A 14,310-nucleotide genomic window follows, 5' to 3' on the forward strand; every position below is an offset into this window, starting at 1 on the left:
GTGTATACTAAACTAATTAGAGTCTAAGAAGGAGAAACAGAAGCAGAAGAAATCTTTGAAGAGCAATGACAGGGAACTTTCCAAATTTGATGAAGATTCATCAACCTACAATTCAAGATGCTTTATGAACCTCAATCAAGATAGATAAAACTTCACATGGGCACATAATGGCGAAATTGCAGAAAATCAAAGTTAAAGAGAAAAAATCCTAAAAGCAGCCAGACAGAGAGGAAGGTCCCAGTTCTGAGTCAAATGTAATAGGTGTACTCTGCCCTGTCTTTCATACTGAATGAAGCTCTACAACCTGAACAGAATGCACAGAGCAGTTACTTGAGGACCCTGAAAAGTAAAGGGTAACAGGAGACTGCGGAAGAAAATAAGAATTTGAGGCACCCCAATGAACTGGTGGTGTGTTTACCATTTTTTCCATTAGAATCCCCAGTATAGACTCAAGGTAGCCCAAACCTTGAAGACGTATAATACAGCGTAAGCTCTAGGAAAAGTCCTTCTAGTTTAGGCTCAGATATTGGGAAAGAGGTTTCCTGGACACAACAGAGGTACAAAAATGCTACCGGAAACTATGAGAGAAGGGACCCTTCCTATTCAATTGGAAATTAAATGCAATCCCATGAGGATGGATCGAATCCCTGTCACTTTTTCCCTGAGTGTGCTCTCGCTACCTTGTCCTGGATGCAGGCACAGTCATGAGACATGTATGTGGCAGAGTAGGGTAAATTAAGCCTCACTTTCTAGTCTGAACGGAAGGAACTGAAAAGGGAACCCTGAAGGAACTGGAAGGTACCAGGAACATGGCAGAGGCGGAGGAGACTGTAAAGTTATTTACAAACTGTTAGGCTCACCTCTCAGCTGTACCTGTACAGATTTAATCATAAAGAACGTATCAAAAACTCTGAGAACTGAACTAGGGAAAAGACCGCAGCTGCAGAAATCTGCCTAGCAATGTAAAGGCATTGACAATGAAACAGACATTGAAGTCCTAAGCCACAGAAGGTAACTTGTGGACTGAATCAAATCCGGTTTAATGGCTGCCAAAACATTACCAACATTCTCCATACATTTAAACATGACTCAGAGTCCCATAACATAATATTCAAAATATCCAGGATACAATCTAAAGTTACTTGGAATACCAAAACCATGAAAATTTCAACCCACATAGAAAATCAATAGATGTTAGTATTGAGATGATACAAATTTTAGAATTATCTGACAAAAATTTTAAAGTAGACATTACTAACATGTTCTAAATAAAGATGAATACTCTAAAAATGAAATGAAGACAAAGTCTCAGTAAAGAAATTGAAGATATGAAGAGGTACCAAATATAAATTTTAAAACTGAAAAACATTATAATCAAAATAAAAAACTCAGTGGATGGGCTCAACAGAATGGAGATGTCAGAAGAAAATGAACTTTAAGCTAGATTGATAGAAATTCTGCAATTTGAACAGAGAGAAAAAAAGTTTAAAAATATAGTCCTCAGTAGTCTGTAGGGGTATACCAAAAGGTCTAACATTGGTATCTAATTAAGAGTTCCAAGGGGAAAAAGTGTATGATATAGGAAAAATATCTGAAGAAATGTTGGCTGAAAACTCCCCAAATTTGACAACAGATGAACCTATAAATTCAGGAAGCTCAGTGAACACCAAACAGGGTAAGTTCTAAGAACACCATGCCTAGACACTGCATAGTTACAACACTGAAAGAAGCCAGTGAAAAATGATGCATTACCTAAGGGAACAACGATTTGAATGACTGTAAATTTCTCATCAGAAATTCTGGAAGACAGAAGGAAGTGGGTATTTAAAACTTATTTTTTAGTCCTCACCTGAGGACATTTTTTTCACTGCTTTTAGAGGGAGAGAGGGGAATGAAAGGAGAGAGATACAGAGAGAGGAACATCTATCAGTTGCCTTCCCTTACATGCCCCTACTGGGAATCAAACCCACAACCTGGGCATGTGTCCTGACTGGGAATCAAACACATGACTTTTCCATCCACAGGACGATGTCCAATCAACTGAGCTACACTGGCCAGGGCAAGAAAAGGATATTCAAAGTGCTGCTAAAACTGAAGCCCAGAATTCCATACCAATACCTTTCATTGCGTTGACTGTGTCTTTGGCAGACTGAACATTTTTACGTTTTATAAAGTCCAATTTCTCAGCTTTTTCTTTTATGGATCATGATTTTGGTGTCATTTCTAAGAGCTCTTCACCCAACCTCAGGCCATAAAGATTTTCTCTTCTATTTTCTTCTAAAAGTATTATAGCTTTGTTTTACGTCTGTATCTATTTTGAGTTAATCTTTGTCTAAGGTGTGACATTTACATCAATGTTCAGTATTTTTTGTATATGGCTAATCAATTTTTCCAACACTTTAGTTGAGATACTATCCTTCCTCCATATGCACCTTTGTCAAAGATGAAATGGCTATATTTGTATGGTCCTATTGCTCCATTCTCTACCTGTCCCACTGATCTATGTGCATTCCCTTTTGCCAACATTATACTGTCTTTATTATTATAACTTTATAGTAAGTCCTAAAAAGTTGAATTTCTCTCTTTGTTCTTTTTAAAAACTGTTTTCTTTCTTCCGATTCCTTTGTCCACCCACAAAAACTTTAGAATAGGCTGATCTATATCTAAAAAATTTCTGCTGGAAATTTTCCTTGAAACTGAGTTAAATATAAAAATTTGGGGGGGAAGAATTGACAGCTTTACTATGCTGAGTCTTTCAATCCATCAACACAGTATGTATCTCCATTTCTTAAGATCTTCCTTGGTTTCTTTCATTAACTTACAGCTTTCAGCACACAGATCTTGTTCATGGTCTATTAGATTTATACCCAAGTATTTCATTTTGGGAAAACTACTGTAAATGGTATTGTTTTAAAATTTCAGTTTCTAGTTGTTTTGTTCTAGTTGATAATTTATGGATTATCCTTATATCCTACAATCATGCTAAACTCAGTTCTACAGGTTATGTTTCTTTGATTCCCTGGGATTCTCTATATAAAAAATTGTGTCATCTGTTGAATGTGGGAAGTTTTTATTTCTTTCTAATCTATATGACTTTAATTTCTTTTTGTTGTTGTACTGCACTGGCTAAGACTTCCAGAACAATGTTGAATAAGACTGGTGAGAGCAGACATTCTTGTTTTCTTGATCTTAGAAAGCATTCAACTTTCCACAGACATATACACACATTTTCTTATATATACATATTAAACTGAAGGTAAAATAAAGACACTTTTAGACAATCAAATCTGACACAAAGCTGAGAGAATGCATTACCAGTAGACCTGTACTTAAAGAAATTCTAAAGGAATTTTTTAAATAATATATTAAATGCAATGACAAGTAGTTACAAGTTGGTGGGGAGCATTATAGAACAGATGATATCTCAAGACACTTAAAGAATGATTAAAAAGAATCAGAAAAACAAATAAAAAAACATGATCAGGAGTTACCCAGGCTTCAGAAAGAGGGGAGAGTTGTGGAAGATGGGGGAGAAAGGACAATTCAAAGGGAATGGTGTGAACAAAGATAGAGAGGACATATTTGGACTTTAAGCCATTAACCAGGGAACCACTAAAGGATTTTTAATGAGACATTTTATAGTAAAAACTGTAGACAGCTTCTCATTTAAATGCCAGAGGTAATTTCAAGTGTAGGTACAGTAGTCCCCTTATTTGTGGGAGATGTGTTCCAAGATCCCCAGTACATGCTTGAAACCACGGATAGTACTGAACCCTATATATACTATGTTTTTTCCTATACATACATACTTTTCTCACCTAAAGGAAGCACTTTACACTTTCTCTTTGGTCTTTCTGAATTGCCAGTATCACTACTCTTGTGCTTGGGGGCCATTATTAAGTAAAATAGGGGATATGTGAATGCAAACACTAAGATACCATAGTCGCTCTGATAACTGAAATGGCTACCAAGTGACTGACAGGTGGGTAGCATATACAGCATGGATACGCTAGACGAAGGGATAATTCACGTCCCAGGTGGGATGGAACAGGACAGCACAGGATCTCATCACACTCTTCAGAATGGGGCACAATTGAATACTTAACAGTCACTCATTTCAGAAATTTTCCATTTAATATATTCAGGCTATCGTTGACCGCAGGGAACTTAAAACACAGGAAGTTCAACAGCAAGTAAGGAGGGTCAACTGAATAGACACTTGTTTGTAGTTTCGGGCTAGAATGTGCATGGAAAGAAATGAAGCCAGAAGCCAACAGGTGACAAAGAGTAAATTGAAATCTGCAAAATATACTAAAGATTTCTATGAAAATGAAATACGAGTATAGTTTATGAGTGTGGGAAAATATGGGAGTGTGATGTTGGAATGATGAAGACTAGAATTCATGCATTGAATCTTAGTGGGTTCCTATATCCTGACAAGTTCATTCTTTAATTCCAAAATAAGACATTAAATGTAAAAGGGCTGACAAACATCTATGGTATAAAGGACTTTGTGACAATTCTCTTGGTATAGATTCTATACTTTACCTTCATTTGCGTTTCTAATGGAGTTTGTGCCAAGAAAGGAGGCTGTCCCACCAACATTTCAAAAAGAATTACACCAACACTCCACCAGTCACATAATTGTGTATAGCCTAAAATAAGATAGCAAAGTTAGAGTATAGTTATTCATAAGCACTTTTCAAAAAGTGTCCAGAATACTATCAAAATTAATATTAAATCAGCAATTTATAGTGTAAAAATTAACACTTTTATTATAAACCTCAAAAATAAGCTATATTCTAATTAAGTTTCAGCTGGAGATTATTTATAAAACAAGTGTTTTTACCTGTCCGTAGCAACACTTCAGGAGCAATGTAATTGGGAGTCCCAACCAAAGAGTGTGCCAGACATCGTTGGTGCTGGCGTGCAGCTCTCCGCTCTAGTGGCTTCAGTCTATCTCCACATCGACAGTTAGAGGGGTCACCCCATTCGCTACTGAAATCCATGCTATCTTGCCGTGGATGGTCACCTATAAAGTAAAATAAAGAAAAAAGAAATAAAAGCAACAAAAACAAGAGTAAACCTAGAGTCTATTTAATTTGTTCACATCATGCTTTACAGTTATCAGCACTCTCCCCTTATGACAAGCTAAGATACAGTGTACACCAAATCACTCATAGTATTTATAAATGACTGAAGCCTGTTATCTGAGATATCAATAGGAGGACAAGTTTTACACTAAGAAAAATTAGCCCAAGATTCAGTAATGTAGTCAATGTTAAATAACGATAAAGGCACGAGTAGAGAGATTTAAGAATCAGACTACTCCCTATTATTACTCTGGACAAACTTTCAAACAGATCAATGTTTCATTCATTCAACAAGTGACAATGATAAATAAGAAAGATAAGGTTCTTTTCCCAGGCAGCTTCTCTGTAGGGAAGAAACACAACAAACACATACATACATAAGAAACACAGTGATGCACCCCATGTTGAGAATGAACTGGGGTGATGTGAAAAATTGAGGCAACATTTGAAAAAAAAAAACAAAAAACAAATCGGAATCAACCATTTGAAAACCAGGGCAAGGGATATGTGTCTAAGGCTTCTGGCCAAGATGGAGCATAGGTAGATACACTTCAATCCTTGCACAACCAAAAGAAGGACAGCAACCAATTTAAAAACAAAAAACAACCAGAAACTGCCAGAAAATCAAACTGTATGGAATTCCAACCACCAAGGAGTTAAATAAGAAACATTCTTCCAGACTGGTAGGAGGGACGAAGACTGACAGCAAGGGCAGAGAAGACACCAGCAAGGCTGTGGCTGGTGACCGGGCAGTCCCACATTCATGTGTGGATAAACCTGGAGGAACAACTGGGGAGCGAGACAGACCACGAACCCCCCAGGATTCGAGCGCGGGGAAATAAAATTTCAAAACCTCTGGCGGTAAAAACTTGTGGGGGTTGCAGCAGCAGGAGAAACTGCCAGTCTCACAGAAGAGTCTGCTGAAGGGACCCACAGGGTCCTAGAATGGTACACAAACCCACCCACCTGAGAATGAGCACCAGAAAGTTGCAAATCGTTTGTGGGCAGTGGGGGAAGTGACTGAAAGCCAGCTAAAAGCCAAGCAAGTGGTATTGTTCCCTCTCAGATCCCTCCCCTACAGACAGGGCCACAATGCAGCAGAGTGGGTTGCCCTGCCCTGGCAAGTACCCAAGGCTCCGCCCCTCCCAATGTAACAGGCGCGCTGAGACAAAGAAATATTGCCCAAAGGAAAGAACAGATCAAAACCCCAGAAAGAATTAAGAGGCAAGGAGATAGCCAACCTGTCAGATGCAGAGTTCAAAACACTGGCAATCAGGATACTCACAGAAATGATTTGAATACAAACGCAAAATAAAGGAAGAAGTGAAGGCTACACAAAGTGAAATAAAGAAAAATATACAAGGAACCAACAGTGAAGGGAAGGAAACTGGGACTCAAATCAACGAGTTGGAACAGAAGGAAGAAATAAACATCCAATCAAAACAGAATGAAGAAACAATAATTCAAAAAAATGAGGAGAGGCTTAGGAACCTCTGGGACAACTTTAAACTTTCCAACATCTGAATCATAGGGGTGCCAGGAGGAGAAGAGGAAGAGCAAGAAATTAAAAACTTATTTGAAAAAATAATAAAGGAAAACTTCTCCAATCTGGAAAAGGAAACATACTTCCAGTAAGTATGGGAAGCTCAGAGAGTCTGAAAGAAGTTGGATGCAAGGAGGAACACACCAAGACACATCATAATTACATTACCCAAGATTAAACATAAGGAGAGAATCTTAAAAGCAGCAAGAGAAAAGGAGACAGTTACCTACAAAGGAGTTCCCATAAGACTATCAGCTGATTTCTCAAAAGAACCCTCATAGGCAAGAAAGGGCTGGAAAGAAGGATTCAAAATCATGAAAGGCAAGGACCTACATCCAAGATGACTCTATCTAGCAGAGCTATCACGCAGAATGGAAATGCAAATAAAGTGCTTCCCAGATAAGGTAAAGTTCATGATCAACAAGCCCTTATTATATGAAATGTTAAAGGGGCTTATCTAAGAAAAAGATCAAAACTATGAACAGTAAGATGACAACAAACTCACAATTATCAACAACTGAACCTAAAGACCAACCAACCAAAAAAAACTAAGCAAATAACTACAACAGGAACAGAATCACAGAAATGGAGATCACATGGGAGAGTTATCAGCAGGGAGAGGGAGGGGGGTGAATGGGGAGGAAAGGTACAGGGAATAAGTAGCATAAATGGTAGGTAGAATAGACAGGGGGAGGTTAAGAATAGTATAGGAAACGGAAAAGCCAAAGAACTTATATGTATGACCCATGGAGATGAACTAAGGGGAGGCGGGGAATGCTGGAGGAAGGAGAGGTGTAGGACGGAAGGGGATAAAAGGGAGAAAAAAATGGGACTACTGTAATGGCATAATCAATAAAACATACAAAAAAAAAAAACAGAGCAAGGCATTCTATACAGAAACAACAGTAACAGAGAGAAGAATGATGAGAAAAGAGGAGAATGGTAGGAAATGGAGTGGAAGCCAGTGGATTTTTGTAAGCAAAAGATATGGTTTACCTTTCACTCCAAGTACAGTGGGGAGATACTGGAGAGTTTGAAGCAAGAAAATGGTAAGACTTGATTTATGTTTAAACAGACTATAAGGGAGGACAAGGGTGAAAAGAGACCAAGTTAAGAGGTTATTCCAGTTAAGCTTGGACTATGAGGGTCACAGTGTAAGAGAAAAAAGCAAACAGATTCAGGATATATGAAGAGGTGGAGTGAGAAGGACTTACTGATGGAGTTAGATATACAGGGTATGGGGGAAAAAGAATCAAGGATGACTAAGTGGGTGGTGGTGGTGGTGGTGGTATAATTTACTAAACTGGGGAAGACTGGAGGGAGAACAAATAGAGAGAGGGAGAAATTAAGAGTTGTTTACTGGTATATAGTTCAGTTAGAAATCCATGTGAAAGGGAGACGCCATTTCTAGAGAAATTTAGAAGTCACTGACATAGAGAAGGTATTTAAAGCCATAACTAGATGAAATCACCTAGAAAAATGTACCTAAAATTAACCTAGCTGTAATAATCATCTGGGATGTTTGCTCAAAATATGATGTCTACCCTCCAGTGAAGATTTATAATCAGCAGACTGGAATAGAGCCTACAAATCATATTTTCAAGAACTCAAAGTAATTCAGGTAAATTTGGGAGGCATTATATTACATTAAGCCGAACATTAAAGTAAGTGCAGGTGGCTCAGTTCTATCTATTTATTGTCAATCTATTTGTGTTCACAGAAGCACAGAAGACTAATACTTACCTCAGAGGATTGCTGTAAACATTAAATTAGAATACATGTAAAGCACCTAGTCAGAGTAAGTATTCAACAAATGTCAGATCGACTTACACTTCCATTAGCGCTTGAAGGGATCTTGGTGAGGCACTGTGGTGTAGTAGAAATAACATGGGCCCTGTAATCAGACAAACCTGGGTTCAAAGCCTAGCCCTTACACTTATTTTCTGTCTGACCTTGGGCAAGTTAAGTTACTTCGTCTAACCAAGCCTTCATTTCTTTATTCTGCCTCATAATGACGTTGTGAGGATTAAACAGAATCATGTACGTAATGTATTCAAGGTTAAGTAAGTTGTGTAACAGTCATACAGTGGAATCCTAAATAACAGTGAAAATAAATGTTACATGCAATTAACACAGAGGAACCTCAAACATAAAGGTCAACACAGAAGAATACAGAGAATGATTACATTTAAATAAAGATTCCAGAGTAGGCAGAAAAAAAAGTACATTGTTTAGGGATATATACATATGTGGTAAAAAATATAAAGAAAAGAACTGATTACAAAGCTGAGATAATGATTACCCCTGTGGAGGAAAGAAGGGGAAGTGATGGGGTTTCAAAAGGTACTGACGAGCTGGTTCTTAGGCTGAATGGTGGGTATGAGGCTTCATTTAAAATTATTTTTTAAATGTTATCTGTCTGACATGTTTCAAAACAACAAAACATAGAGTGGTTAACTCAAAAACATTACTGACATTTAGAAATAATTGAATCTAACACACTCTCATTTTATAATGAAATTCTAATTTATAAGTCTAAATGCCTGCAGGATTCACCCATGGTTATCCAACAGAGTCAAGATCTGACCCAGGACTTCTGCGTCCTATCCAGTGATACCATCTTCTATTTTACTGCATTGATAAATCATATTAATATGTACAAATTTTATGATTTTACTCACCACTCTGATAGTACTTAGAATCATGTGTCCATCTGAAGCCAGTGCAGAGGCCGAAGTCAGTCAATTTAATATGACCATCACGATCAATCAAAATGTTATCAGGTTTAATATCTCTATGAATAAAACCCATTTTATGAACACTTTCAACTGCACAGGTAAGTTCTGCTATGTAGAATCGTGCCAGATTTTCTGGAAAGATGCCCATTCTAATTAGTAAGCTCATCATATCACCCCCAGGAATGTAGTCCATGACAAAGTATAAATTGTCCTTATCTTGGAATGAATAATATAGACGAACTACCCATTCATTGTCAGCTTCAGCGAGGATATCTCTCTCAGCTTTAACATGAGCAACCTGATTTCGAAGCAGAACATCTTTCTTTCGAAGAGTTTTTGTTGCATACAATGCCTTAGTATCCACTTTTCTTGCTAGACAGACTTCGCCAAATGCTCCTATTCCTAGTGTCTTTATCTTCACAAACATAGATTTGTCCATTTTAGCCCTCTTAAGACGGATGTAATTAGACTCTTTTTGGCAAAGCATCTTTCTCATTTGATCCTGGGCATCTTGAGATAATCCAACCTAGGCAAATAAGCTAAGTGTTAAATAAGGAATTATTTTCTATGCAAACAGAAGAAACTATTAAGAAACAGCTTGGAAAAATTCAGGCATATATTTAAAGGTTAAATGCATAATAATTTTTAATAAAGCATGTTAGAAATCTAGAATATATTTCAGAAAAAATTATCAAAAGTGCAGCTTAAGGGAGTAGGAAGATATACAAGGTGAGTATGTAAGCAGATTCTGCTGTACAGAACAAGGGGTGATACCAACAATCAGCTTTCCACTCCTCTCTAATGCACTAAAGAAAATTCTCAATGTGCAATAACCAAACATCTGTTCACATGCATCCTCATCTATCCCTCCATGCATATTCATCCCAAATTACATGATCAGACTGTCTTCATTACATGTTTCTCTTCGTAAAATACCTAGGTCTCAAATATTCTTCCTCCCACTTTATCCTTCATGAAAAGAAATTCTTTCACTCCAAGTTCATTTATCCTAAAAAAGTGATGTATTAAGAACAAAAGAGTATCTTCTTTAATCTAACTACTGTCAGTCTTTCATCTTTCTCAAGACGTTAGGGTAAGGGCAGGACTCACAGCCATCACTAACACAAAATGCAAAGGGTTTCTCCTACCATATTTAAAAGGAACAACTTGTGTGATTACAGGGTATCTTTTAGATATTCTGGAACATTTCAAAGAATAGTCAGTGCGACTTAGGATGATGCCAAAACACAGATAAAAACCAAGACCAACTTCTAAGCAGACATGAAATACCTGGATTTAGAAGGAAAGAATAGTTTATTTTTTGGCTAGCTAATAACTAATTTAAGGGTTAAAACAGAATAGGAATTTAATTTAAAAAGTAAAGTCTAATTCTAGAAACACAAGACTAATTAAAATATAGCAACCTCATGCTTTTGTTAGGATGTGCACTTGCATGCAAAATCTTTTAAGAAGGGTGGCGTGCCAGACTTAATATAGAACTTTGTCTTAAAATCTTACTTGCCTACAGAGTAATGGAGGCTACAGAAGTCAGCAAAGCTTCCAACACCATAAAAGTTTAAATCAGCTATTAGTGGAAAGTGAAGAGGAAAAAGGAAAAATACACTAAGAAAATACATACAGACAGACCTTAGTAAGAAATCCTAAGAGCTAAAATATGAATATGCCATACCCATATTTATCTAACAATTCAATTTATAGCAGGAATAACAACACTATGAAATCAGATTTAGAGAAATAATTTAAAAAGAATGGCTTTTGTAAGTTGTGTGAGGAAATTTCAATACAAATTTAAATTTCTTGGATTTTGAGTGATAGATGTAATATTAGGAGTCAAACCCTTGAACTGCAAACACGTGATAAAAATAACAATGATGACAGTACCATTGTTATATCTAGTGAAGAGATCTATATGGAATCACAATGGAGATAAAACTTATTCTGATCTCTTTTTTTGGATTTTGATTTAATAATTTCAGCACATTTTCCCAGTTCTAATACACTATGAAAATGAAATTAGATGGGTAAACAGAAGGGAGATGTCTCTAACACTTTCAAATAAGACCAATCCAATAAATAAACCCACAAGCTCAAAACTACTAAGTAAAAATAAATGTTTCATAAATTTATCAAGAGATGAGACCCAGATATTTCTAGATCATTTTAAATGTTATAAGGTAACATGTAAAACCTAAACAATACCCCTTGTTCCAATTTCCATATACAGGAATCATTTATGCCTTAACTGTATTTTTCTCAATTTATTAGAGGACTTCATTACAGAAAATTCTGAGTAAATCTTAAAGTACTAAAATAAAATGCTATAATCAAAATATTTTAATGTTTACTGACTTTTAAATAGTTGATAATATATTTAGCTACAAAAAGAAAAAAAAACATTTTTAAGCACCAGGCAAACAGATGACCAAGTAAAAAATGAACATTTTAAAAGGTTTTACCCGCATCATTTCATTCTCCAATTGTTTTTTACGATGTAGACGCTGCTGATGAGATTTGAGAACATTTTCTACATGTTGCTCCATATAGAATTTAAATGCCTGAGGAGAATAACTTTGAATACGAGATTCCCTTCGCTCTTCATCTTTCTTGTTTTTCCTAACGGTGATAGGTGAAGTTGTAATCTGTTTCTTTTCTTTATCCCCACTATCAACACTTTCATAACTTTTTTCACCCTCATCTTCCTTGGGCAAGCCCGGCTGATCCTCTTTGTTAGGTTTATTGATTGATTCATATGGAGGAACAGGTGGGTTTTGGTGTAGCAAATGTTTTGGATAAGGTGGTGGTGGACCTTGATAGTTTGGAGCTTCAGCAACAGGCGGCATAACAGTCATATTTGAAGTAGTACCCTCAGAAAAAGGACTAGGTTGAACAGTTTGAATTGGCTGTGGTATCCAAGAAGGGTGTGTAGGTGCTAAAGCAGTCTGTAGTTCTGGCTTTAATACGCGTATGCTTTTCACGGGCTGTTGAATTGGAGCTGGTGTAATAGCAGTGACTGTTGTAGCGGAAGGCTGAGAATTAGCAGAATGACTTGTTCTATTTCCTAATGGGTTATTAAAAGAATTTGACCTCACTGGTATGTTAGGTTGCCATGTAGGGATTTCATGTCCAGTGCTTGGGGATGACTGGGCTGGAGCTGAAGATGACTGAGGCCAAGTTGTTTGCAGTCCAGGAACATTAATGTTATAAAGTTCCATGTTATGACTATTCCTATTTGGCACCATCATAGACTGAGGAATATTTCCATTTGTATATGATGAAGGAGCAGCAGATCCCCCTGTCTGTCCATTAGTTGGGGTCAAAGGATACGGAGGGGGTGGCTGCCGATTCACCGCACTAGCAGGGACATTTTGGTGTATCATAAACTCAGTTTGACCACTACCATTCTGAATTCCAGGTCTCCCTGGTGGGAAGTTATATTTATTAGAACTCTGCATGATAATTGGTTGTCTGCCCACAGGAACAGAACTAATGCCTCTCTGTCCTTGATTAGGAGGATTCATTGGGGATGTGTTCAGAGGTGATGAAGGATAGCCCTCCTGCCAGGCTCCAGGTGGAACAGGAGAAATTCTGGAGATTCCATATTCCATATTCCCAGAGTAGCGTTTCGTTTGAGGGTTTGGTTCCCAGGAGGGGGGAGGTGGAGTTGTACCTCTAGGAGGAGGAGTCTGGCCTCTTGGGGGCGGTGGAGGAGTGACACTCCTTACTTGAGGAGGTGGAGGGGGGTTCACTCTCTGTCCGTTGCTAGGGTGAGCTGGAGCAAATGCTGTAATACCAGATCCTGGCAAAGGTTTCCCTACATCTGTCTGCGAGTTGGGACTTTCAGAACGATAGGCTGGACTTTCTCCCAGTGGTGGGCCATGTCTCTGAGGAACTAAGGATTCTTTAGAACCTTTCCAGCTTTGTCTGCGATTAACTGATTGTTGCACACTCCCTACGATCATAAAACAAAGAGAGGAAAAAAAACATTCAATCTCTTATTTTTGAAAAATTTAGCTGGGAATTCTGACACTACTAAATAATAATTCCCTTTCAAGAATTATAAAAATCAAATTTCAGTAAGTGGTTTCATTTTACCTTTTAAGTTTTTATTTATTTTTGACTAGGTAATACATTCTCATAACTCAAAATTCAAAAGGTACAAAAGAATACCCACCCCTGTCCCTTAGCCAATGAGTTTCCTTACTTGATGGTAACCAATCTCATCAGTAAAATATTTTAGGGAAACACAAGTAAATAGCATACCTTCTATATATTATTGTGCCTTGCACTTTCCATTAAAAAACTGAAGATTCTGTATCAGTATATAAAGTGTTTTCGCTTTAAAAAAATGTTATCAGTTTTTCACAGTATGGATAAACCTAAATTTAATCACTTACCCTACTGATGGATATTAAGGTTGTTTCTAGTCTTTTGTTTTACAAAAATGAAAGAGAAAATTTGTACAGATTTCATTTCAAACATATGTGAAATATATAAATAATTGGAAGTGGCATTAGTGAGCCAAACATGTCCATTTGTAATTTTGTTAGATACAATAACTAATTTTAAATATATTTCAATATGGCTTTTCAAACAAAAAAGATAGCAGGGCATTATTAACTGAACATTAAATAAAGTGTCGATATGACAGAATCTCTCTTTAATGGAATTTTTGAATAAATGAAACAGGAAAGACAGTATATGATATAAATAAAAAGTACTTAAAATAGTTTTGCCACTTGAAAAAAGATATATAATACATTATACATAATATAAAATACACTTTTAAAAAAACAGTAATATAAATTAATACATTCCAGAAGGATTAAACATTTAAGTGTTAAAGACAAAACCATACAAGTACTAGGAAAAAACAATTGATCATTCAATAATATTGGGGTACTTTTTTGGAAGGTCT

At 36.7% G+C, this 14,310-nt stretch overlaps 1 protein-coding gene across 2 annotated transcripts in view; it reads right to left on the reverse strand.

Annotated features, from left to right (window-relative positions):
• LATS1 (large tumor suppressor kinase 1) overlaps positions 1–14,310 on the reverse strand; it is a 33,616-nt gene that overhangs the window by 2,767 nt on the left and 16,539 nt on the right. The window contains exons 4-7 of one of the 2 annotated variants that reach the window (XM_054570101.1): positions 11,852–13,344; positions 9,318–9,900; positions 4,850–5,032; positions 4,549–4,655 (exon numbers count right to left, since the gene is read on the reverse strand). In XM_054570101.1, the coding sequence (XP_054426076.1) occupies positions 4,549–4,655; positions 4,850–5,032; positions 9,318–9,900; positions 11,852–13,344 (2,366 nt within the window). Of the gene's footprint in view, positions 1–4,548; positions 4,656–4,849; positions 5,033–9,317; positions 9,901–10,896; positions 10,960–11,851; positions 13,345–14,310 lie in introns of those variants that run through there. The other variant, XM_054570102.1, reaches the window with a different exon arrangement.

The sequence above is a fragment of the Pteronotus mesoamericanus genome, unplaced genomic scaffold, assembly GCF_021234165.1.
Source record: "Pteronotus mesoamericanus isolate MK-2021 breed Mesoamerican mustached bat unplaced genomic scaffold, CSHL_Meso_final contig_20, whole genome shotgun sequence".
Taxonomy (NCBI): domain Eukaryota; kingdom Metazoa; phylum Chordata; class Mammalia; order Chiroptera; family Mormoopidae; genus Pteronotus; species Pteronotus mesoamericanus.